This window comes from Aedes aegypti, chromosome 1, assembly GCF_002204515.2.
Source record: "Aedes aegypti strain LVP_AGWG chromosome 1, AaegL5.0 Primary Assembly, whole genome shotgun sequence".
Classification (NCBI taxonomy): Eukaryota; Metazoa; Arthropoda; class Insecta; order Diptera; family Culicidae; genus Aedes; species Aedes aegypti.
This window is the reverse complement of record NC_035107.1, coordinates 235500284-235527123: the sequence shown is the minus strand read 5'-3', so window position 1 is coordinate 235527123 and position 26840 is coordinate 235500284. Positions and strand designations below refer to the sequence as shown.

Below are 26840 nucleotides of genomic sequence, written 5' to 3'. Positions count from 1 at the left end.
ACGGCTGCTTAGTTTGATGGCTCTTAGTTTGATGCATCTTCACCTTAACTGACATGATTAACAATTCCCAAACATCCTATGGCAATAGGTTTGGAGCTTGTTTAGATGAGTTTAATCATGCACTGTTATCCCTCCGATTCAACCAGAAATGTAGCGAAAGATGATAAACAGACTTTCATGATGTGTTGCGGATCATGATTGTTACAGAGAGCGATAAGTGAGAGATATTTTAAATTTTCTAAGTATTTAACTCCTGGTTGAAACTACGTATAATGGTGAATGACTTACAATATTCTCGTTCAAATATCTAGGAAACTATCTGTCACAAAACTCACCAAAAATACTTCAAGATTTTCAAAATCATTCCATAAATTATGTCTAACAGATATTTGTCATGCCACATAAAAGCAATTCAAACAAGATTTTGAGAGTAACTTTTGAACTGTGGGTAATTCACTTATTCACTTTGTAAATATTTTGTTCATTAAAATTTTCTTGATGCACGGAATACACTGCAGTGAAGTAAGCATTTTCTCTCTTCATGTATTATTCCACCTCAGTTTCTATATCATTAAGCATTTATCAAAAACATCGATTCCGAGCAGATTAAGTTATGTCCCTGCACCAATCTCGAGGGCCTCTCTTGGCTCCCAACAACCAATTAATACATGTGTTCATAATTGATTGTCGACCATGTTCCTCGTTCTTGTTAATACTCCGACAAAATCCCAGAACCAACAACGAGAACGACGACCACTCACAACGCATCCAATCGAGTGGAAAATTAACATTCGGTCGGATCTTTGGCTCCGGCTTACTCTGGCATCTGGTCTGGACGACTGGAGCTCTCAAACCGTTTCTGGTGTCACAATGCAGCTTTGTACTTTCACACACCCTCGCACACTATACCGATAGAGCGTCATAAACCAAACTGGTGGAAGACACCTAATTGATACAAACCTGTACCGGCCATGGAAGCATAACTGACCCATATGGATTTTCGGAACAACACATTTCTTGATCGCATCTATCACTCACGATAAAATTACTGAAAAAAATACTGAACAGCATTCTCTGTCCCAGTTGGGACGAAACGCTAGAAAGAAGAAGAACCTTCCTAACTCGGTGGTCCCTTCAATATTGAGTTAAAGAGAGTAGGAAATTATGAACATTTGAATAACTACAAACTTTGAACGTTATTTTCTCAATGGCTACTTTTTCCACATATAGGACAATTATGCCCTTATGGCCAGCGTTGCTACTGAACTAGATATACAGTGAGAGGCAAAATAAAGTGCCCACCTTACCAGTTTTCGAATTTCTCTCATTGATTTGGTTCAAATTAAAGTTAACACACCTAAATCTTTTGTGATATTTTATTTTTGATGTTCTTTTAAAGTTGCACTTACGAAATTTTGATAAAAAAAAGAATTTTACTTAAAGAAAAAGAAAATCAATTTGTATTGAAAAAAAAGTAGTGACAAAAATAAGTGCCCACTTCCTTCTTGGCCCCAGAAAAGATGATTTAAGAAAAATAAAAAGCAATTTAATAGTTAATGTGTCCTCCTTTGGCCTTAAGGACTTGCTGGAGGCTCTTCGGCATGCTTTTCACCAGGTTTTGTAGGTGTTGTGGATCTAGTTCTTCCCAGGCGCGCTCCAAGGCTTCAAAATAATTATTTTTGTTGGTAACACCAGTTTTTTCAACCCTGGCATCGAGAATCGCCCACAAATTCTCGATGGGGTTGAGGTCTGGGCTTTGTGGAGGCCATTCCAGCGGTTTAATCCGACAAGACCGGAAAAAAGACTTGGTCTTCTTTCCAGTATGCTTCGGGTCGTTGTTCTAGAGAAATATGAATTTCTCTTCAAGGCCCGTCTGGATCAGCGAAACCTCCAGATTTTCCAGCAAGATGTTAATGTAGGAATCTGCCATCATTATTCCGTCGATTTTCACGAGGTTTTCTACTCCACTCCATGAAAAACACCCCCAGACCATCACATTTCCTCCTCCATGCTTCACCGTTCCTTGGATGTCGGCGATTTTTTCAATACAAATTGATTTTCTTTTTCTTTAAGTAAAATTCTTTTTTTAATCAAAATTTCGTAAGTGCAACTTTAAAAGAACATCAAAAATAAAATATCACAAAAGATTTAGGTGTGTTAACTTTAATTTGAACCAAATCAATGAGAGAAATTCGAAAACTGGTAAGGTGGGCACTTTATTTTGCCTCTCACTGTAGACGATGATGTAGTCGAAACTGCTTGCACATGCTAGCAGTCAGCGGTTGGGTGCAAAATCAATAATCTCGAAACGAAATGAATTAACGAACATCGTTGATGGTCGGTCAATCGGTTCCGCTGTCGTTCCGTCGTCACTTTGGGAAGCATGGACCCGGCTTGTAAATTGAATTTCAAAACGAAGTATAGTGAGTATATTTACTCGGTAAACCATTGCATTTGCTCGACCCAGAGAACCCATTGACCAATTAGCAGGGGTTCTCGGTATATTTGCTGATTCTGCCAAAATACAACAGATGAAAAATCATGATTCCTGCTAAATTTTGTACTTCTTTATATAGTATTCATCTACATATTCCTACAGGAATTTGTCTAAAACATCGAACTGATTTTTCATTTTGATGCAATTTTCAATAATGTCCATTTTACCCATGAATGAAAGCGTGAATTCTGGAGAAACGTTCTATTTTCTATTTTTGCCACATTTAACGACGGTTTTAAATCCCACTTGTTTGGAAGGAAGGTGCGAATTCAGATATTCATCGTTCATTTTGTTTGTGGTAGCTATCATGGCCGTAACGTAGCACTGAGAAGCACTGTTGTATATCTTTAGGTATGGTCAAAACTTTCGTCAACAGAATGAATTTGTGTACACACAGCCCGTGAGTATGATGGGTACTGATTTCGCATTGGATTGATATCTACACGTAACGCACAAATCAACAATGATAGTTTGAAAACCCCTGCGTTCAGCATTTTGAAGCAATAAGCGCCAACCATTAAGACTTCTAAAAGGCTTAAATTTAAATTTAATACACTCGGTCAAAACATAGTCGGGATGCCACTCGTGTCTTGGATACTTCCAATTTCTTCCCTATGAATGAATGAACCAACCGCGATAGATCGGTTTTCTGCCTCTTTTCACGCCCAACTTCGGTAGCGCGATCCAAATGTCTCAACCGGAAAATTTAAAGTGGTTTTCTACGATGCGATCATTGTGGCGTTCTGTTAATTTCAAGCACATTGCCATCGAACAGAAAGGTGGCCACAAACGATGATGGATTATCCGCCGACCAATAATGCGCGTTACGTTTGGGTGGATTTTGAAAATGTGATCTATTTTTGGAGTCTTGGGAGGGGGCAGGGCTGGTAGTGGGTCTTTTTCTAATGACTGGGTAACTATTTTAATGCAAGTCTCTAAGAAAATCGATTTTTAATGGAAAGTATTTAAAGTTTATTTTCTAACCAAAACGGTGTCTTAAGCCACTTTTTACCTTGCACGTGAATCCAATTGCAAAATCCAAAAACCATCGAAACTTTCAGAAATTTTTACGCGACTATTCCGCATGTTTTTCTGGAATTATTCCCAAATTACTTATGAAAAAACTTCAAAAATACTTCAAGTGCTTTCTTCTGAGATTTCTTCTGGTATCCCTTTAGGGAATCCTCCCCAATTTTCCGAGGAATTTGACTATAAAATCCGTCAGCGCATGTTTAGGGGATTTTTCCAGAATATGCTCCAGGAATACTTCAGCACACCAACGCTACAGCCACCAGTTATTTTCAACAAAATTTTCCCAAAGTCTATCCCAAGAGTTTCTTTAGCAAATTCCAGTTGTCCTTCTACAGATTTCTTCAATTGTTACTTTAGAATATCTTCCGATAATTCCCAGGGGAGTTATTCCAAGAAATCCAAAACGTTTTACACCAGATGTTTTAAGGAAATTTGATTAGGAATTTTTCCAAGAAAACCTACAAGAATTCCTACTAAGATTGCCCAGTTTTTTCTAGGCTGTTTCATATGGATTTCTTCAAAAATCATCTACAGTTTCTCCCAACACTTGCTATGAAAATTCCCTCGGTGATTATTCCAGGAAATACATTAAATCTTGCGAGAATTCTTCAATAAATTTGGCGTGGTATTTCTCAAGTAAAATCTTCATGGAATCTTCCAAGTTTTGCACCACTGCAGTCATTATTATAGTAATTTCTCGGGTTCTATCCTTCTTCAGTGATTCTGTCCAATGTATTTCTATGAATTCTTTCTAGCAAATTCCCCGAAATTCTTAAAAAATCAAGATTTTTTTTTTTAGAAATTACCTTAGGATTTCCTTTTGCTGGAAAATTTCCTTGAGATATTCCTGAATTTTTTTTCCAGATATCTGGAAAAATACATGTTTGAGGAAGTTTGGTTCAAGTCTTAAAGAAAACCTGAACGGAAATTTTGGATGAAATTTTCGGAAATTTTCGAAGTTATTTCCGGTAGAATATATTAAGTCCTAAATAGGTATATTGAAGGAAATCCTAGAGAAATCGTTGGAAGAATCACTGCATAAATTCCTAGAGGACTCGAGACTCGTTGAAAAAGAAAAAAAAAAGAATCTCTAGGGACATTCCTGGTAGAGTCTTTGGAGCAACTCCAAGGGGTATTTCCTTGAACACATCCAGGTTGAGTTTATGATGATATTTTGAACAAAAATCTATGAGAAATATCTTTGGAAGTCTGTAAAAAATCTCTAAATGAACTCTTGAACGTATTACAATTTATAGAAAATCTTTGACAGAATACCTGAATGAATTTCTGATGATATTCGTAAAATGATGAAAATCGTAGAAAATTATAAAGTAATACAAGCAGAAATATTATCGTAATGTCACGAGGAATCAGCCGAATGATACCCGATCAGTTCGAAAACGAACAAAAACAAACTCCGCTAGCAGCCAATCTGACTATGAGCGCGAATGCGACGAGAAAGAGAATCGGTGCTACACACGCAAACATTTAGTTTCACCCACTGTTGGTGTCATTTCAAAATTCAATTTCACCTAGAGGCACTGAATAGAGAATTGAATATAAAAAACTACGACTGAATTTTATATTGCTGGTTTAAAAAACGGCAATGTGTTGCCTCTAGTTGATGAATCATGGTTATCTCTTAATTAAAAAATACAACTTTTTCAATTTGCGGATGGTTTTGTGGGGTATTCTGATGGAAATGAATTTTTCACAAGGGAAATTGAATTTGCTGACACCGAATATCAGTAGGTGCATGAGAATCAGTGCAAAAAAAGTAATTAAAAGAATGAATACACGCTCTATTAGATTCGTGCATGTATTGTCAAAAAAAAAAATCATTCACACAAAGAAGAATTCAACGACGAATGACGGATCCTACTGAGGGTCGGCGTTGTTGACTGTATGTTGAAATATGCAGACACTGCGAGGAATTCCAAAAAATACTCTTATAGTGGTAAGCTCCATCGAAGTTAATACTATGGTAAAATCGAGGATAATACGCGATTGGCGTATTAACTTCGATGGAGCTTACCAACATTAGAGTAATGCACAATGGTCGAGCTTGACACAAAGAAGCGGCCAGAACAACTAACTTTGAGATTATTATAATGTGAATTATATTCCTATGATCGTTGAATGAAGTTGTACTAAACACATATTTTTTATTTCTATGACGTTTAATAAGGTGGAGCCAAAACCTTAAAAATTATGATATTAAAATTAAGTACAAAATTTATATTTTACGAATGAAACATTTCATGATTTTCATGCACCATCAAAAAGCTTATGATTTATCACGCATGGGGATTAAAAAAGAATTTGGTCGAAGGTTTAGTACTATTCAGTATTAGAACATAGTAATTTTCATGGAGTGCTTTGTGAAGGCCCAAGCTATCGCGATCGTTTTTCGGCAGACAATCGTTGTGATTTTGTTCTCTTATCGGTTCGATCTTCTTTCGTTTGGCATCGGAGCTATTTCGCATCGAAATTGTGACTGTTAAGTCGAGGATGGATTTCTGACTGGTGAGCTCGTTTCATGCTTAAAATAATACATATTTCCATTGTGGGTACGTTACGCTTATGTAATTTTCAATCAAGGTATGGAATGGATTGTTCGTCACTACAAGTATCGAGATAAACATGTGATGTTTGTAGATTTCTACAGCGTTTTGTTTTAATATATGTTTGTCAATAGCATTCCATGTATAACTTGACTTGCCCTCTTTTTTATTGTTGAATTTGAATCTATATGTTATTTTCAAAGGATGATTTCGTGGTCTTCTTTTAATGTGGCCAAAATAACTTATTCTCCCTACTCTCATTATTATATTTATTGTTTTACCATTTAATACTTTTATGATATTCAATTTCCTTTTGTACAATGATGCTCAATAATCTTGACCAGGGTTTCTCAACCGGTGGTCCGCGGATCCCTAGGGGGCCGTGACGAGCTCTCAGGGGGTCCGTGAAGCCATTGAAAATAAGTGTCGTTTCTCTTGATAAAAGGATTTTTTTCCTAATATATTAGACGCCATCCACAAGTACGTAAATCTCGAAGGGGAGTGGGGGAGTAGTTTCAAGCGTTATGGCTCATACAAAAAATTGATTTTTTTTCTTGCAAAAAGCGTTACGGATGAGGGTCATAAATTTCCAATTTTAGTATAACGTAATAAATAAGACAGCTTTTATTACCCAGTTGCAAATTTTGCGTCTTTCAAATATGTTTAAGCCGTAACCTTTTTTGTTTCTTTCAATTGTGATAATACTGGGAAATTACCTTCAATATCATTCTGTCGGCTTACATAGCAAGCCAGAGATGATTACTTAACGCTGATGATCCATACCAATTCAATTCAGTGTGATCTTGAAAATAGTTTAGTTCTTGGCGGATTTTCCCAGCTTCCTGGCAAGATCCTCCAAAAATTTCTCAGAACTTTGTTGATTTTTGAAAGTAGTGAACAAAGCAAGTTTTTAACAGCTTTTACAAAAATCATTCGCGGAAATCTTGTGATTTTTTCATTAAGTTTTCAAGTAAATTTTCCGATCGATTTTTGTGCAGTGATCTTTGGTAGATTTCTGCAAAGATTTCTCACGGATATCTGACAAAGCTTTCGCAGATTTCCTGGCGAAACTTTTGACAAATTCTCCTCACAGCAAAATATAGCAGAGCATAGAAGCCCATTAGCGAGTATCTTTGAACGCTGACGCTTTCTGGTAAAATCTTCAATTGAGTCCTAAAATTTTTGATAAAAAACTTATTTTTATTAAATAACACGATACCATATTTAAACTTTTATTTAAAATCATGGGTTCAAATTTGAACCTTGACCCTTTTTATCATGTTTAACGTTCACTTAGTCGACAAAAATGCCACAGGGGCTCAAGTTTTTAACACTGGGGTTGTTCTGACATTTCAGAAGGGGCAGGGAAAGCAGAATACACCGGAAATTTAAGTATAAACCAAGGGGTGTGACAAATCTCATAAATCAGGAAAAAAATGTTTTGTGATCGTAACCCATTGAAATGCATTTAAATATTGAGTAAGTATGTGTTTCTGGCCTAAACTTAAGCGTTTGGTACTAAAATTGGGTCAGGGCTTTAGGACTCTATTGACTGCTCGGAATATTTTTATTGAAAAGCTAGTGGTATTTGGAATTTGATGAATGTAAATTATTTTTTGCACCTTTGTTTCACGTCGGCAGGATATTTTGAAAGCTACTGAGCTCATATTTGGGATAAAATGCGTTGTTTTGAAGAAACGTTTTAATTGCATAGTTTCGGCCGAGATAAATCCACCATCTTAAAGTGAATCGTTGTTGTCCCAAGTTTTTCTTAACTCTATTCTAAAACCGGACATAAATGCGATTTACTGCAGAGTTTCAGAACTTCGGATGGAGAAAAATCCACAACGTTAAAGTGAAAGATGAAGGCTCCCAAGGGGTTTATCCTACTTGCCCTGCATTATTTTTTTGTTGGATTTTGTCAACATTGTTTAGGGAGGTTCCTTGTCATATTTTTGAAAAGATGCTAGTAGTCAGAAATCTATATACCTGGCTAAGTTATTAGTAAACTCCTCCAAATGATCATAGCAGGATTCTTGCATTTGGTTGATTGACATTTGACTTCAAGAACATTCACCTTTGAGGTTCCGCGAGACGTTTATAAAGCTTCAAAGGGGATCGCAGCACAGAAAAAGTTGAGAACCACTGCTCTTGACCATTATTTTCTCGTATTTTTCAAGCCGTTTGCTGCCCTTTTTTGTAAGCGTTGATACTTCTGTGCCAAACAATATTGCTAGTGTGATCACTGCATTATAAATTTGGCCCAAGAAGGTTTCAATTGTTTACACAATTCAACAACTACCTTTGATGCTTTCGCTGTATTAATGCATACTTCATATACCATTCTTTTTCGTTTTTTTATCAAAAATAACCTTTGAATAGTTCGATATTATAAATGCCGAGAACTACAGGGTTGCGTATTGAAGACTAATTAAACTAGGGTTAAATAAACCGCAACACTTAATAAGAGGTTGATTCATTGGGCAATTTCGAATAATCGGGTTAATCACGGAGTAGCAACTACGACTAGGGTCCTAAAGCCTAGTCCCAACTTTAGTACCAAACGCTTAAGTTTAGGCCAGAAACTTATGTTTATTTAATTTTTGAATAGTTCTCTTGGTTTAAGTACAAAATAAAAACTTTTTTTACAGGTTTGAGATTTTGTCACATCTTTGGTTTAAACTCAAATTATGAGTTTTAAACTCAAATTTTGAGTGTGTTTTGTTTTCCGTGTCCCTTCCGAAATGTCCGTTGAACAACCCCAGCTATAAAAGTAAAACTGCTGTGGCGTTTTTGCCGACTGCTGTTTCAACGCCTGCTTCGCCTCAAACTGCATTAAATTAAGATGATTCAATAGTAGCTTTGTTTCTTTTTCAATCTTCTACAAATATATTTTAACCGCCAGGTGAAAACACAATTCAAGTTTTCAGTAAGGGTCGTGTTTTTCCTCCTTATCCATCGATCGCATCACTGACCAAAAGTGACATCCAGAAACTCCCTTCCCGTGGGATTATGGAGATGCAGAGGTATTCTAGGTCTCTAGAAGCAAACAATATTACACACTGACATTTCTTCCTCATCCCATCCCAACAAGAACTTGGCCGACTGTAAGAACTTGGTCGGCGCCGTTATTGAGATCAATAATATGAGATCTTCTAAAATTTGCACTTCAAGAATTAGTCGAATGTCCCATCGCTTATTCATTTGAATCGAAGTGCAATTCTCACCAGTTACTATCCATCACGCAGTGGCAACATGTTTTATAAGTCAGTCGCTGTAATGCTACTCAACATTAAACCTTAGTCATTTTCATGATTCTCAACTTGAAAAAATTGGCGTCAGTTTAAATATTACACGTCTAAAAAACATCATGAGATCTCACAAAAAATCGTTATTCATCAAATGTTTTTTCTGGCTCCTTAACCATACTTTTGCGTCTGTCGCTACCAGCCCTGGGGATGGTGAGAATCGAGTTATGATCACTCATTGCAGAATTGTGTACCATTGGGGTAGGAGTTAACTAACTAACTCGATAATTAATGCCCGAATTCCGATAGCAATAGTGTCCTCCAGGTTTGGATCTTGTTTAGAGGGGTTTTATTATGCACTGCTATCCCTCGATCTAATCAAATCTGTAGCAGTATACGATAAATAAGCTCTCATGATGTGCTGCAAATCTTGATTGTTACAGAGATTTTGTCAGGATTCAATCCCTGGTTATGATCTCATGTGATTTCCATAATGTAGCTGAATAACTCCGAAGTATACTGTACGAGTAAATACTAAAATGTGATTTCGTTCTCTCTTCCTTTGCAGGATCCATAATGTTCCACGTTCGGCGGCGGCCGGCCGACTCGCAGCCCCGAAGGCGCAAGAAAAAGCCCCTCGGCGTGTCGAACGGGGGTGGTAATCTGGGCGGGGATCGCGAGGGCCCGATGCTGATCGAAATCACCCACAGTGGCGACGGGGGTCGGCGGGTCAAACTGGGCTCGGAACCGATCGAGGTCGGCTCGGCCAACACCAATGCGCTGCAGCTGTTTGGCCCCTCGATCCAGGCACGGCACTGTCTGATTTCGATGCACGACGGCGTCTGTACGGTGACCCCGCTGCACGCCGACGGGACCACCTTCGTCAACGGGCACCACATCCAGCAGCCGACGATATTGCATGTGAGTAGATTTTGCGTAGCTACATTGTTATCATTCATGGGGGGAAAACAGGGTCAAGCTGTTTGGCAATGTGTTCATTGTTATCATAAATACGCACTAAATGGGATCATAAATGATGGAGTAGTTTGAATCCTGAGAACTATGAGAAGACCTATGTAATTGGGTGAAGGTCAGTTTTTGAATTTGGAATTTGAATTCAACATCGCACTGAATCCGCAATTAAGGTTGTGTCAAAATAAGTACTTTGCCCTTCAAATCCGATCCATTGAAATTTGGAATGACAACTTTTTTAACAGCGGACTGTTTTGGGAATTTGACTTGATTACAATTTAATTTTTGTCAGTTAAATTGATACTTTTTTGAACTAGGCCTGTTTCCCAGGTTAGTATTCTAAATGTACATGTTTTCACTTCCCATGTCTGTAGTAAAATTTGAAGATATATCGTATCTTGTATAATTCATTGCCAAGGAAGTCAAGGAACATTTCATTTGTGTAAGACGTTAACGTTTTAACCTCGATAAAGTTAAGGTTTATCTATTATCAATTAAAGTTTTTATCAATTCTGATGAAGAAGAGGTGGTTGGCTCTTTTGGTTTCTCGTTTTTTTTTTCAATAACAACTTTGTCCCAAAAAATTAAACATAAAGGGAGTAAATAATTGTATATTTCAATATTGTACCTTTTAATTCAACCCTAATTGCTTATCTTTTGACAGAGGCGCGTATTTCGACTACCACTTGCAGTCTTCAGTGGATGCGAGTTACTAACACTGTCGACGTCAACTGTTATTTGAAATACGCGTTTATTATTTCATATCTATATATGCGAAGAAGATATTGATCGAACCTTCAGAATTGCATTAGATAAGAGAATGTTTTGAAAGCCTTTATATTTTCCGAAAGATTCAATATGTAAAAGTTCTCATTAAACTAAAGTGAGAAATAGGTTCTATCCTCTTTGGGATGCAATGCCATTCAGAAAGAATACTATGTGGTCTGTAACTTCCATCATCGTACATCCTGACCTAATTATGTCACTCAATCCAGAATCCTTATCTCCGGTCCAGATCGAATGGTGAAACTACGTCATCACCGTCATCCAGACCATGTAAATCCTCTTTAGTTGCAGCGGTTCATTGTCTTCCTAGCATTTTTCCAGTTCACCCAATAATGAAAGCTGTTAGAAACATCCAACAAAGTACGACATGTGAAGCCGAGAATTATGACGGCAGCAATAAACAGTTGTTGGAGCTGATTCGCTCTATCGCTTCCCTGCTGTTGCTGCTGCATTTACAAGTTTTTTTTTTTTTTGATCCAGCCGACCCACAGAAGTCCAGTTTTTCAATAAGCTGGTAAAAAACTCAATTTCGAAATATAGTTTTATGTCGAGTCTAGTACACGGCACTGAAGACGCCTTTACAGTTGAGCTCGAAATATCTATAGTATAAAGGATACAAACTTTAGTGGAAATAAATGGTATAGTACTAATTTCGGTTTTCATTTGCTCATAGTTTTAGGTTGGAAAATATTTTTATTATTTGTAAATTCTCACGGGTGATTTTTTCAGATTTTTTGAAATCTGGACCACTGTGCGGCCTGCGCCTGAGGGACGACGGACGTCGAACGAAACGGGATCTAAATATATCCCATTTTGACCAATCTTTTCGATATGGTGGGCGCTGCTAACAACAACCACTGCTGGGCAATAGCGACATGACGGCAAAAGCAGCACCAGCGGCAGTTATAACACAATTACATCGGACTATAAATAGCGTCCGGCTTCTCCTGTGGATTTCATCCAAACAAACCCACAGTCCTTCGTCTCGATACTGATAAAGTTATCCTGCTTGCAGCGATTCGCTTGACCTTTATCTCCGCTTTTTCAACGAAACAAGTGGAAATCGATTGACTGTGGAGGAAAACTTTTCCCGATTTCATGCCCCATTAAAGCCAGAGGAAATTTTCCCTTTTTGCATTTGCTTCGTCGTTTTTTTTTGTGAAATCTGGGAAAAGGTCAACTCTGATGATGAAGAGGAAAACCAACAAATTTGCAATCATGGTTGCAGGTTTATAAATCATTTAAGAAAATGATACGACTGTGGACATTCAAAAGATGGGAAACGGTTTCTTTCATTTTTAGCTTTTTACAATGCACAGTGGTCCAGGAATCAGTTTTACGCGGAAAGATGCATTTTGAGCTTTAGAATGAAACATTAGACAAAAACGGTCTTCTACAAAGTTGTTTGTATTAGTTGAGCCCTTTGTTTGGTGTTATTGAAAATTAGGGTGGACCACATTTTCATAGAAATTGTGTAATTAACTTTATTATTTGTAGAAATTATATTATACATGCTTCAGCAAAGTTGTAGACCATTCAATTTCAAGCAACTTTGTCAAAAAAAGTTTTCTTGTATCTCTTAAATTGACCGATTTAGAGCTTATTTCCTGCAGTGACATAGGGTGGTCCGAACAAAACTGGTTTTCTGACTCTAGAGTTTTCAATTCAAATTTCTCATCAAAGTAGTCTATGAAACACTTTTAGAGCTTTAAAAAATGCGTAATTTGGTGAGTGAAGAAACTCGCTATCTTCTTCCGTTTGGGAGTTATTGTTGTTTTTCTCTCAAAAACATGCCTACTTTGATTGTGAATTTCTCTGATTGGGGCAAACATAAAAAATATCTTTTGACGACATTCAAAAGACAAAATAAAATTGTATATTATATCAAAAAATTACAGATGTGTTATTTTTGTAACTCTAATAAAATGTCTTGAAAAACAAAGGATTTTGAGCAGAAAAACTTTAATAACTTTTGAACTAAAATAGATATCATCAATATTTTTGCATGAAAATTTGCGTTTTGTTAAGTTCTTAAAGTCGTTTATTGACCGCTTTGACGAGAAATCTGAAATAAGAAAGATAGGGCTCTAAAACTATTTTTAAGATTTTCATAGTATGTATTACTTTATTATTTTGCATTTTGAGCATGAACATGAATTTTTAGACAAAAATGATATTCTACAAAATTGTTTCTTAAAATGTAAGCTTTCATACTGTGTCATTTGAAACTAGGGTGGTCCACAATATCACACATATCATATAATCATCTTTTTTATTTGCAAAAATACTGGTATATGCTCTTAAACAAAGCGGTAGAACTTGAAATTTTGATCAACTTTGCCAAAAAAAGTTTTTTCGTAGCTCAAAATTTGACCAATCTAGAGCATTTTTTCCTAATCATCGCAGGGTGGTCCAACAAAAATAAGTTTTTTAACTCTAGTTTTTTTAATATTATTTTCTCGTCAAAGTCGTCTATGAACGACTTTTAGAACTTAACAAAACGCATATTTTCATGCAAAAAGATTGTTTATATCTATTTTAGTTCAAAAGTTATTAAAGTTTTTGTGATAAAAAATGTTTGACTTTCAAGACGTTTTATTAGAGTTACAAAAATAACACATCTGTAATTTTTTGATATAATATACAATTTTATTTTGTCTTTTGAACGCCGTAAAAAGATATTTTTTATGTTTGCCCCAATCAGAGAAATTCACAATCAAAGTAGGCATGTTTTTGAGAGAAAAACAACAATAACTCCTAAACGGAAGGAGATAGCGAGTTTCTTCACTCACCAAATTACGCATTTTTCAAAGCTCTAAAAGTGTTTCATAGACTACTTTGATGAGAAACTTGAATTGAAAACTCTAGAGTCAGAAAACCAGTTTTGTTCGGACCACCCTATGTCACCGTAGGAAAAAAGCTCTAAATCGGTTAATTTAAGAGATACAAAAAAACTTTTTTTGGCAAAGTTGCTTGAAATTGAATGGTCTACAACTTTGCTGAAGCATGTATAATATAATTTCTACAAATAAGAAAGTTAGTTTAATCATTTCTATGAAAATGTGGTCCACCCTATTTTTCAATTAAACCAAACAAAGGGCTCAACTAATACAAACAACTTTGTAGAAGACCGTTTTTGTCTAATGTTTCATTCTGAAGCTCGAAATGCATCTTTCCGCGTAAAACTGATTCCTGGACCATAGTGCAATGGCCAAACAGTTTTGGCCGATGAAAAGGATTGCAGTAAATTGGAAGAAAATGCGGAGAATGCGCTACTGAGAATTTTTTTCTTATTTCTTTCTAAAGGGAGTACGAAATCAAATTGCGAAACACGCAAATATTTGGCAAAATTCGCACTTTCAACCAATCATCTTTTAACTTTCAGGGAGTAAAATAGAACATGTTATGAATATTTTCCCATGTTTGTTTCATTCAATTTCAATTCCATATCAAAATGCACGAACTTTTCTCTTCCTCTACTCATAAGGTCTTGCACAACATTTGGAGTTATTTTTTTTTTTGCGTGGTAGTCCCCTTTTTTCTCCATATCTTCCTCCGATTTCATTTCCTTAGGATGCTTCCGAAGTGCCTGCTTCATGATGACTTTTCAATTGGCCGCAGTTCTGGTGCGTTCGGGTGGTTCGATCAAGGGCGCTTCGATCAAGGGCTATCTGGCGATAAAAAAATCTGATTAACTCTCAAACCCTGTCTCTTCTTAAAAAATGAACTTTACAAAATCATATCTTAGCCAGTTATGGATCGATTTTGGATCTTTTGGTCTCAAACGAACCGCATATTCTTCAAGATTTATTATGTTCCGGAAGAAATGGGATTGGTCACTTGGTTCCGGAGTTATCCCGGATTCAAATGGGGTATATTCGTTCCGGAAGTGATGGTTCACGTAGTTTTTTCAAGAGTCGCGGTAAGAAAATTATTCATTGTGTACTTTCTAAGAATAAAAAGATGCCAGAAGGTCGAATGACATTGGTTCTCATTTATTCTGGCCATTTCGGATACCCGGTCACTTGGCAACGGTTCCTGAATATACCCAAAAAGGACATTTTCTAAAACTTAAAGAATAGTTCCGTGCGACGGCTCAAAATTCATGATTTTTTATCTTGATCATCATAAATATAATGCAAAGAACCAATATGAGGTTCTGGCCATATCCGGATATTCCGGAATTAGTTCCGGCAGGGCCTCAGAGGAACACTTTTGTAATTCTACTCACTCATATCGTACGGCAGCTCAAAATTCGTGATTTTTTTCTATCTTGAACATCATAGCTATAATGCCATGGACTAATATGAAGTTCTGCCCACATCCGAATGCCCCGGAATCAAGTCCAGCAGGGCCTCAGAGAGACACTTTTGTAATCCTATTCATTCATTCGTGCGACGGCTCAAAATTTATGAATTTTCATCCTGAATGCCGTGGACCAATATGAGGTTCTAGTCACATACGGGTGTATAGTACGAAATGCATATTGTTTATCCAACAGCATCACGCCATACAACAATATAAAGGTTTTGTCCAGATACTTGAAATGGATACTCTTAAGGTCTCAACGAGATACTAACGCTGGTTCGAAGGGTGACCATTAGGCAACAGAGCCTGAACTAGGAAGCAGAACCCCTTCGTGGAGATATAGCCTGGAGGCTGAGGTGTAGCCTGGAGGAAGAGGTAGCATGGACGAGGAATGAAAATTTGAAGGTCAATACGCGTCGAACAAATTTAGTGAGAAGCGAATGCTGACTTATCTAAGGAAGTGGTCAACAGTGTTGGAAGGAACTTGGTAGTCGCATAACTTATGATCTCGTCTTAAAAACCATTGGTCACCGATTGTGTAGCTCTTTGTTTTCAAGCACATGATTGGACAAAGCTAAAAGTTATAACCCCTGTGGGATAGAGGAGGGTCTTCTCTCAATCGTAGAATTGTTGAGTAACATGAAAACCCATTAGTATTATCAGTTAAAACCAGCGACATACTTGGGTACCAATGGCTTTTCAAGTGAGATCAGTAATTTTTGTGAGAATTATTGGCGGCAAAAAAAAAACTCTAGAAGGAATTATGTTCCATTGTGTGCAATTAATGCTCCTACAAATTCAAGATACAATAATTTAGCGCAAATCCCTCTGCCATTATTGGTGATTACGTTTTGGAATTGTTAACTTAAAATTCATTATTAAAAATGTCGTTTGACATTTTCAAAACGTTAAATTTAAATTTCTCAAACATATTTTTATTTGGTTTGTTTTTTTATTATATAAAGCAGCATTAAAGGTTTACAATTTATATAAAAATTAAACATATGACTTTGAAAGACGTTGAAAAATTTCTTTATTATTTAAATTTTATGGACTTCTGCCACCATATTAACTGAAATAACATTATACTTAGCTCTGATCAATTGCATCAAGGTCAACAAAAAATGTATAAGAATATATTTGACATGGCGAATGAATTCCGGAAAACTTCACAAAGGAAATGTAGGATGAAATAGTCGAGAGAACTAGTAGTGAACATGTTCTAGAAATTTCTCTAAACATTTATTTTTTTCAATATAATTTATAGAAATTTTGAATAAATCCTTCAGGATGGGATGCTGAAGGGAATATCTGTCAGACTTTATGAAGGAATCAGTGAAAGAATTGATTGGTTTCTGTTTTGAGTAAAAAACTAGAGGATTTTGAAACCAATTGGATGGAAATTCCAAATAAATTTAAGAGAAAGCAATAATCTGTTTACAGTATTCCTTACAAACATTTTAAGTCCAATAACAGGGTTTATTTATGGAAGATTGTAATGAGGTTCCTGTTAGTACCTCAGGGATTTTAAATGCAGTAGTTATCCATATAATTTAAAAGACAATTTACACCGTCTTCAGCCAAAGGCTGCACAGACTGAATGATCACTAACATTAGGCAACAGACAACATGGAACACCCAGTGGCTACTGGTGATGAATTTTTCGTTTGACGAAAAGTTTCCACCGACTGGAGCGGGAATCGAACCCACATCTCGTGACTCAATACGCCTAAACGACTGACACCGCTAACCGCACGGCCACGAAGCCTGGAATGCTGGAGCGAATTGTAGCAGAATTACAACAATTTGAGGCATTTTTTTAATAATTTTTAGATTGTTACCCGTAGCAAAAATCACATAAAAATGTGTTGGTGAATTTCTATACGAAAATCTACTGAGATGATTTTTCTTCTTTCTCATAGTATTCTTTATGACAATCTTTCACAAATACTTCAAAAGTGTCTCTTTGATTTATCGATATTGATCCAAAGCTATTTCAATGGATTCTACAAAGATGGTTTCCATAGTGAAACCTCCATGAGTCGATATCCTATCCTACAAACGGTACATATTATGCCTTGTCAGAACCATTTCGGGAGTAATCGCATGTTACCAGTATGATGTGCAGTATAAGAAATCATGAATTTTGTGCCGGAATGAACGAGAAGGATTACACGAAATTCGAAATTTTGCCACTAGGCGGCGTTAGTGAGATGAAATTTTTGTTTTGCTGCTATGTAAGGATCCTGACCACTTAGGAAGATGGCGTCTTCGGCAAAGTTGTTCAGTAGCTCAACTGCCCATAACTGCATAATTGTAACATTCGAAAAGTATCAATGCCTACTGGAAATGGAATACCAAGTGTGCATTTTATGGCAGTATGAGAGAAAACTAAAATTTCTAAAAACTACCAGGAACTCAAAAGTGCTTATTTGAGGCTGATATTTTACACAACTCATATCGCATACTAGATGAATAGTCAGAAAATAATTCTGATAGAAATTTCATTGTTATTACATTATGAGGCTCATTTATAATCTCAATGTGACTGTTATGCGGTTATAATCACCAATGTGACAAAACAACTTGGTATTATTTTCGAATTTTCTAGAACAGTCTCACAGTTTTCAGGAAATTCATCGTAAGTATTTATCATTTGATGACTCTCAATGGTATTAACTCCTGTTTGTCAAAAATATCGAATGTGACTATTATGTAGTTATGGGCAGTCAAGGACTACCATTATTTGAGCCATGAAATTCGAAATTTTGCCACTAGGCGGCGCTAGTGAGCATGAAATTTTCGTTTTGCGGATATCTCAGGATCCTGACCACTTAAGAAGAAGATGTCTTCGGCAGAGTTGTTCAGTAGCTCAAGTGCTATCATTACAAAAGTCATGAGGTTCGTAATTTTGCCACTAGGCGGCGCTAGTGCGCATGAATTATTTTTTGTGATTATCTCAGGATTTTGATCTCTAAGGAAGATGGCGTCTTCGGCAAAGTTGTTCAGTAGCTCAAGGAATTCAAGATTTAGCCAACATGCAGCGCTAGTAGATATGGAACTTGCTTCGAGATTTTGTTATCAAACAGTGCTAGCAAGCATGAAACTTTTGGTTTGGCAATATTCCGAATTTAATGGTTTTTATAAAGATAGCGATTGAGCTACGGGACAGCTTTGCCGAAGATGCCATCTTCCTAAGTTGTTAGGTTCCAGAGATAACCGCAAAACAAAAGTTTCATGCTCTCTAGCGCCGACCAGTGGCAAAATTTCTAATTTCGTGGCTTTTATAATGATAGTCCTCGAGCTACTGAACAACTTTGTCGAAGACACCACCTTCCTAAGTAGTCAGGATGCTGAGATATCAGTAAAACAAAATTTCGATGACCACTAGCGCCGCCTAGTGGTAGAATTCAGCATTTCAATAACCACCGCATATTACCCCATAATCTACTGAACAATTTTGCTGAACATCATAACCCTTTATTTTGATTATATTTTGAAATATTGATCATTCATAAAAACGGTCGTTAATCTGAATTTCGGTCGTAAAAAAGTGGTCGTAAAAAGAACCGTCGTGAAAACACGATGGTAAAAAGAGGTTTGAGTGTATAATGAATTGGATTCATGGTTCCATGAGATATTTTTTTTTGTTTTTCATGATTTTTTATTCATGATAACGGAAACAGATTTTTTTGGTTTAACCCTTTTTTCAAGTTCTTTATTAGTGGCATTCCAAACATTAAGGTAAAAAGGTGTAATACGCCCTCCCTTAAGGAAAAACTGCTCTATCGCAGTAGCAAATGCATTACTCCTAAAGTTTTTTATGTCAATGTGTTACTTATTTAGTTGGTCATGCTCTGCATGCAACTTTCTCTTTCCAGGTTGCTTTTAAAAAGTGTACTAAATGTTTTTTGTAAACCGTCTCAATGTTTACATTTCAAAACAACCCAGGCAATATGCCTCTCCCACAGAAAAAAGGTCCACAGCGTTGTAGAAATGTTTCCAAGGAGAATTCCACCACTTGTTAAGCTTAAAGGGGTCCATTAGCAGTCGTCTTCCGGTTAAAGTTTTTTCAATAAGTACAAAAGTAAAGGAAGGGCTTCATTAACGGCCAGGCTTGCTTATCGGACGCATAATTTTACGCCAAAAACCTGATTTTCGATATTTTTAGAATTTCTTTTGATTGTATATACTTTTCAAAGAACATATATGCGCAACATCATTTATTCGCGAATAGTTAAGAAATGTAATCATATTTACGTGTAAAAGAAGCCTCAATCCCGTGAAACTTCAGAGGGGCGTATTGCCCCGGTGGGGCGTATTACACCAAGTTACCCTACATTCATATCTTATATCTAGGTGTTCTGTGTTATAAGACAACACTATCATCCTAATTTGGTAAAACAAATTTTAGATGTTATTAACATTTTGTTAACAACATATTACATTTCATTTGCCGTAGCAGTTCAGATTTTTTACAGATGAGTTGATTTCACCTGCTTATAAGAGAAAAACCCTTATTATGGGGCTCTGCACTGTTTTGATTTTGTTTGGGCTTTTGACGTTTACTGGTCTTGTTGTTTATTAATTTCATGAAAAAGCGAAAGAGAGAGCATGATTTTGTGCACAAGAATCATTCGCTCTCTTTCACTCCTCCGTGAAATTAGTAAACAACAAGGCCAGTAAACGTCAAAATCTCATACAAAATCAAAACAGTGCAGAGCCCCATTGTTTTACAGTAATGCTAACTTTACTTGGTTACTTCGATGTGTTTCATGTTTTGAGCGATGGATTTTTACAATAATTTGCGTCATTCAGATAAAAAGAATAAAAAATACAAATTTTGTATCAATTTCATGCCCACGTTTTAATCACACCCGGTGAATAATGAAATGACAAACTACTACCCAAAGGGCAGATGCCAGCACAATTTATCGCATGAAATTCCGCCCATCAGAATCTCTGCCGATACGCGCTGTCCAACAATAACGTCAGTTTCGCAGTAAATGAAAGTCAATCAGTAACGACAATTTTCCTCCGCTTGATTTTACATTTGCGACTACTGTCAGATTGCTCGCTAGGACAAATCCGCCAGATTGAAAGGCGGAACGTTGCTTGACATTGCTGTGAAAAACTTGGCACCGGCTGACAACGATAATGTTTTTTAATCAATTTAGTGAGTGGCACAAGTCTGCAATATCATCAATCAGCTGGAAAATTTCCTTGCGACATAAAATTTACATTATCTAACGGAACTCGTTATTTAAAGGATAAAATATCATATCACATCATCGAGAAATACGTCAATTTCCGGCATTGGTAAAACAATGTTTTTCCCACAATGTGCGCTATTTGAAATTTGATTTCGTTCTGACAAATTGATTGGATTACCCCAAATTTCCATGAACATGCAAATCCCCATATGGTAAAAAGCTTCGGATGAGCTTGGCACATTTGAAATTAAGCAATGCGGGTCCGTTGGATTTATCGCTTTCCGGTGATGGGTGGCAACTGCCATTTATTATCGGAAGTGTAAAACCCATTCCGATCCCGTTGGGCTCGCATTTTCATGCTTTATTCAACCGCAGCAAACTGATGGTGGTGATTGGTTTCGATAACCGCATGAATCCTACCAAGCAACCAACCTATCGTCGGTAATAATCAACCATTATAGATTAAACATTCCCCTAGCTTTGCCGGGGCCCCTTCCGCTCATAGCAGTGATAGATGACAAAAGCTTCGAGAGAATAGCAGCATGTTGAACAGTGGTTGGAAGGCGGCCAAAACCACAAAAAATATAGTACTTTTTTCAACTTCCCTAGCTTATTTGTGGTTTAAATCTGAAATTTAAAGCAGATTCGTTGAGTTTTGAATTGAACACAACTCTTTCAGTGGACCGTGGATATGATATTCAAAGTTTTTTTTTTTGTTTATAACCAAGCTCCTGGAATGGAAAAGTAATGTTAGTGTGTGATTGTTGCTTCTAGAGATCTAGAATACCTCTGCACTTCAGCAATCACTACGGGAAGACGTGTTGATTGGTAAGGGAGAAAAAATATCTGGGAGTCATCTTTGGTCGGTGATGCGATTCATGGAGAAGAAGGACAATTACGAAGCTTACTTAAAACTAGTTTTGCATTAAATAAAAGTACGTCGACATTACAAATATTGTTTTTTGTAATAACAAGAATGAAAGATGTGTGTATATTAAAATGTTATGTTGACACTTGTAGTGACGAACCATCTCCAATTTGGTTGGAAATTTACATAAACGTAATTTTACCATGAAATCATGTTATCATAAGCATGAAACGAGCTCACCAACCTCGACTGAACATGACTATCTTTTCGCACTCACACAATGCGAACTGAACACGATTGGTTTTGATTACGTCGCTCGCTCCACAGGAGCACGCAACGGAATCAAAAGACCACACACTACTCATAGGGGTCATAATGCTTGAACATGGTGAGAAATATGTCTAATGCATCAAAGTTAAGTCAAGTAAGGCAAAAATACAACAATATTTACCATTTAAATAAGAGTTTGAGATATTGCCCGATATGTATTCTTGCTCGTACCACTGTGCATTGACACTGCAAAAAGCACACTCATGATTGGGTCCCTTTGGGGCGGTAGGAAAGCCTCGCCGGTCGGTGTTGTTAGCCTGACAGTAGTGTCACCATGCGTTCGTATGCGATTAATATCGGGTCGATAAACAGTCACCTGAGCGTGACGAGATTGTAATACACCTTACTTGCGGATCAGCAAATCGAAACACTCGGTCGAGTGTATTGGAGAAAGCACCGAATGCTTTCGAGAAATTTATGGTTAGCTTGAGGCAATCCTCAACGTCTAATGAGCTGTACATAATGACGTTTGATGACGTTAACAGTTTTTTTTTTTAAAACAAAACTTGATATTGACAAAGCTCTTGAAACTTTAACAAATTCCATTGTTGAAGCCAGGCGGTGCAATACCAAAATTTGAATAGGTGATTATTGTCGATAATCTCTAATTCTTAATCCGTCTTAAAAACGTGAGGAGAAGGCAATTTCAATGCACTCGCTATGAAAATTATATAGCAGGATTTGCAGAAATAAATCAAGAACAAATTAAGAAACAAAAATTTTGAAAATGAAATTTCTCAATTGGACCCTGGCTCTAAGCCCTTTTGGAAATTATCTAAAATATTGAAAAAAAAAACCTAAGAAGCCAATACCGGCATTGAAAAAGGAAAACAAATTATTGCTAACTAATTGCGAAAAAGCTCAAAAACTTGCTTTGTAGTTTGAAAGCGCGCACAATTTTAATTTAGAACTTACTAGTTCTATAGAAAATCAAGTTACTCAGGACTTCGAAAATATTCTCAATCAAGAGAACGTTTTCGAAAATTACTGGGAGACTGATTTGGAAGAAGTGAGAACTATTATTAAAAAAAACAAGTCTTTGGAAGTGTTCGTCTTCTGGAGCCATTTCGTTGGGAATACAGTTCTAATATCGTCAAAATACAGCCATAAAAGACCAATCTGCAGATTGGCGACCAAACGTTATGTGCCGAAGGGCCAAAGGGATTCAGCTTCTCCCAGCATCCGTGCTCACCATATCTACCAAGTCCGCTCGGCAGTCCAGAGTCTTTTCCCAGTTACCACACCAGGCACTATTCAGCCATCCATCCGCACCCGGTCCAAACCTCTGCACCAACCACATGCACCACCCTGGTGCTCCCGATTTTCCGTATTCAATTATGAGAAAGTTCTGAAGTTCACCCATTTTATAAATATTTTATGGAGTGAAAAGTGCTCGCCAGAGATGGCAAAATTAAATTTGCGATCTTTTGAAAGTGGTGTTTGCCCCCGTCGTCGTCCTCGTCGTCCCTTACTACTCATTCACGTTGTGTCCCAATTACCCAATTCTCCCGTCGTCGTCATCAGCATCATCGTCATCGTCATGCTCCACTGATTGTGCAAGTGACCTTTCCAGTTTCTTTAACGTCAGTAAGGTGGCCCATTTTTGTATGTAAAAAAAAAATTGTTCTTGTGTATTGTTATGAGCACTTTCACAGTTATTAACTGAGGGCTTTCTTTGCCAATTGTCTATTTTTGCATGTGCATATCGGGTGGCAGGTATACTCTGTGCCCTGGGAAGTCGAGAAAATTTCCAACCCGAAAAGATCCTCGACCGGTGTGGTTCGAACCTACAACCCTCAGCTTGGTCTTGCTGAATAGCAGCGTGTTTGAAGCTACTGGCCCCCCAAATCTTAGATTACATTCCTCAAATTTGTTCATTTAGATACCCAGAAGCTACTGTAGAAATTTGAGCAGAAACGCTGTAACCGATAAATTTCTTTCGCTTTCGCTAATCTTTAGAGAAGAGTAATTCGGGTTTCCCACTAGGTGAAAAGGGCAGTTTTTGGATCACTTAAACCGAAAAAAGACACCAAAAAATAAAATACGAATATCAATAAATATTTTTGAACTATGATACGATTCACAAAATGTAAACGAAATCGGAGCACTCTTAAAAAATAACCTTTTTCTGCAGATTTTTGTAGTTTGGGCCACCCAAATCGCCAGCTACAATCAAACCGTATAGTACTGACTCTCAAGAGCACCAACGTTGTGTGTTAGGTTGTTATGCTTCTAACTTAGCCCGGTCTCGGAGCGTCGAGTAGAGCAGAAGCGGAATTAAGTAATCCCTGTGCTTTATGCTTTGCACCTGATTTCTGGCCGCAAACTTTATTGCATCCCGACGTGAACTTTGCCACCCGGGGGCTGTTTATTTGCTACCGTGTTGTTGGGAAGTTTCGTTACCGGGACCGGTTGTAGTATATGGAGTGCTGCCGGGAAGTGGTTACAGCAACTCAGCAAAACGTGCTCGAAATGTTTTATGGATTTGGCGATGGGAAAATCATTTCATTTACATGCAGATTGCTTGGAAGACCGATGGAGTATCTAGAGAATGGCTACAGGAGTATTTACATATGGGGGAATGTAGTGTTTGGTATTGTTCGAAATAAATGAAAAACCACCTGAGGCTTTAAAATTTGCCACTTGAAATCATACTTTGTGTTCGTAGAGAGTAACCGGAAGAATTAGAGTCATGTTGAATTACATTGCCGTAAACTTAGGTTTCCAGGGCCTGGCATATACGAGCGTCATGAATGACGTGGATTTACAACTCGAAAGATGTAGTTTTCCGTCACGTGGAACCTAATTTCACACGAATAATAAATATCTTATCTGGTTTGGGCTACCGTCGAATTTTCTATGCTTCGATGATTTATATATACACTAGATTACGATTTTATATGACGTTTCGGCCTACTGGTATTCGATCATCATCAGATTGTTATGTGAATCGAAAGATCACCGCCAGTGTGGTAGCAGTTATTGCATACACAGAGAAAAATAATTATTAAATTCAACCAATTTTCAGTTAACTTCAAACAGTTTCTAGGGTTGAAATTTGCACAAACAAAACTATGGTTTAAAACAATAACATGCACTGTTAAAAACAAACTAAAATTCTATGTTATTTTTTCACGATTTTAGCTTAGCTACTCGTAGTGTGGAACCATTCAAAGTTTTTTTTTAATACAAAAATTAAAGTAAAAGGAAAAAGGTGTTTTGAAAAAAAAAATAGATTTAAATAATTTATGAATCAGAGTTTATGTCGACACTCACAGTGACGCCTTTCATAGTTTGTTGAAAAATAATATTTACGTCTCACCGTTGTAACGATTAAAGATGCAGTCATACATATTTTATAGATTAGAAATAGTAGCATGAAACGAGCTCACCAATTGATCCGTCATCCTTGAGCAGCAACAATCCACTTTCAGCCTCACTCGTTTGCTCGGCTATATAAAAGCACTCAGAGAAAATAGGCGCGCGACCCGAGAGGGAAAACAACTGACGACTGCTCGGGCTTTCTTGACGCACTGCCTAGGAGCAAGCGTCAACGTCGAAAGATCAAAAAGAACTAATCGAACGCGTCACTTTTTCATTTTCACTCAAACGACGCGCGACATGTTTGATCCTGCCCTCATCGCCGGCCCCCGCAGGAGCAAGCGTCAAGGTCGAAGGATCAAACACAACTCTAAAATTCTATGTTATTTTTCCACGATTTTCTACATAAATTCAACAAATATTATTTTGAAACTTTCATGAAATTTGTTGCTGGTTTTAAAATTCTAGAAACTACCTAAAAAGTTGATCCCAACTAAAAAAAGTGGTTTAAAATATCCATGAACCACATTGAAACAAACAAATCTACTATTTGATTCGACCGAGTTTATTGGTTTGATTGTGGTATTTTTTGTGGAATTAATGTGGAAGTGTAATTGAATTATCACAGGCAACATCACATTTCAAGTAGGCTTGTCAGTTATTGGTCTAATCTTGGCTCGCTAAGACGTTGTTCAAATTACTACAGTTACTTTTACAATTCTTACTCATACACATCTCCATTGCAGGGTGTGTGATGTACCTGCTCTCCAACAATTTCGTGCAGATCCTTGCAAACAAGTACAATCTTCGGGCATAAAGCCGTAACTTCTACCTTTTCACCCAGTGATTGAGCCATGCGCTCCTGAAGAGCGTTATTTAACTTTCCTAATTATTCCTTCATGCTTTCTTGTTTATTTGTATTTTCATATATTACGATTAAAAATAATGTCTCTATGACAATTACAGAAATTAGTTCTACAACAACAAGCTGCTATGATCACGCGAAAGTTGTATGCCATCCATTAGGTTTACAAAGAATTTGGGACAAGTAGGTATAGAAGGGCAGATCAGCACATCAAACAAAAGTTTGCGAAAATTTATCTTACCTTTTCTGAGTTATTCGGAAAATGAATTATGAGAAGCAGCTCTGACATTTTCCTTTGCTATTGGATGGTTTTATATGTGAATTTGGAAAATAAAAGCACTGAATAAGATAAAAACGGAGTATATAATCATTTGGATGTTTTTGATTCAAACAAAATCTTAGTCTGATTCAACATATTGTAATCGTCGCATCATCCTTTTATTTATTTTGAAACTAAAAATTAAACAGTGAGACAAACAATCAATTTTTTGTTAGAACCAAATCAGTTTGTAAGAATCAATTTAACCCTTATCCTCTCTTGATACGTTTTGAGCATACGTAAAAAGACTCAAAAAATCATATCTCCGTTATTTCTGGAGCGATTTTTAGAATTTTACCACCAATGCAACCGGTCACTTCTCTAGTTTCCATATGTCATAGAGAATATGATATTGGCCACATGATTCCGGAGTTATTCCGGGGTGCAGTGGGGTAGGTTTTTTTTTTCCGGATGATGATCCACTTACAAAGTGCTTCAGAAACCTGGACTTCGACATGTCATTCTTCGTGATTTAACAAGAGAAGGTCACTTTAAACCACTTTGGGCCTTTCTGGCC

At 36.9% G+C, this 26840-nt stretch overlaps 1 protein-coding gene across 13 annotated transcripts in view; it reads left to right on the top strand.

The window, feature by feature from the left end:
- Positions 1 to 26840, top strand: part of LOC5564681 (afadin) — a 331635-nt gene that overhangs the window by 230897 nt on the left and 73898 nt on the right. For all 13 annotated transcript variants that reach the window (XM_021837294.1, XM_021837293.1, XM_021837291.1 and 10 more), the window contains one exon: positions 9910 to 10262. In XM_021837294.1, the coding sequence (XP_021692986.1) occupies positions 9910 to 10262 (353 nt within the window). The remainder of the gene's footprint in view (positions 1 to 9909; positions 10263 to 26840) is intronic.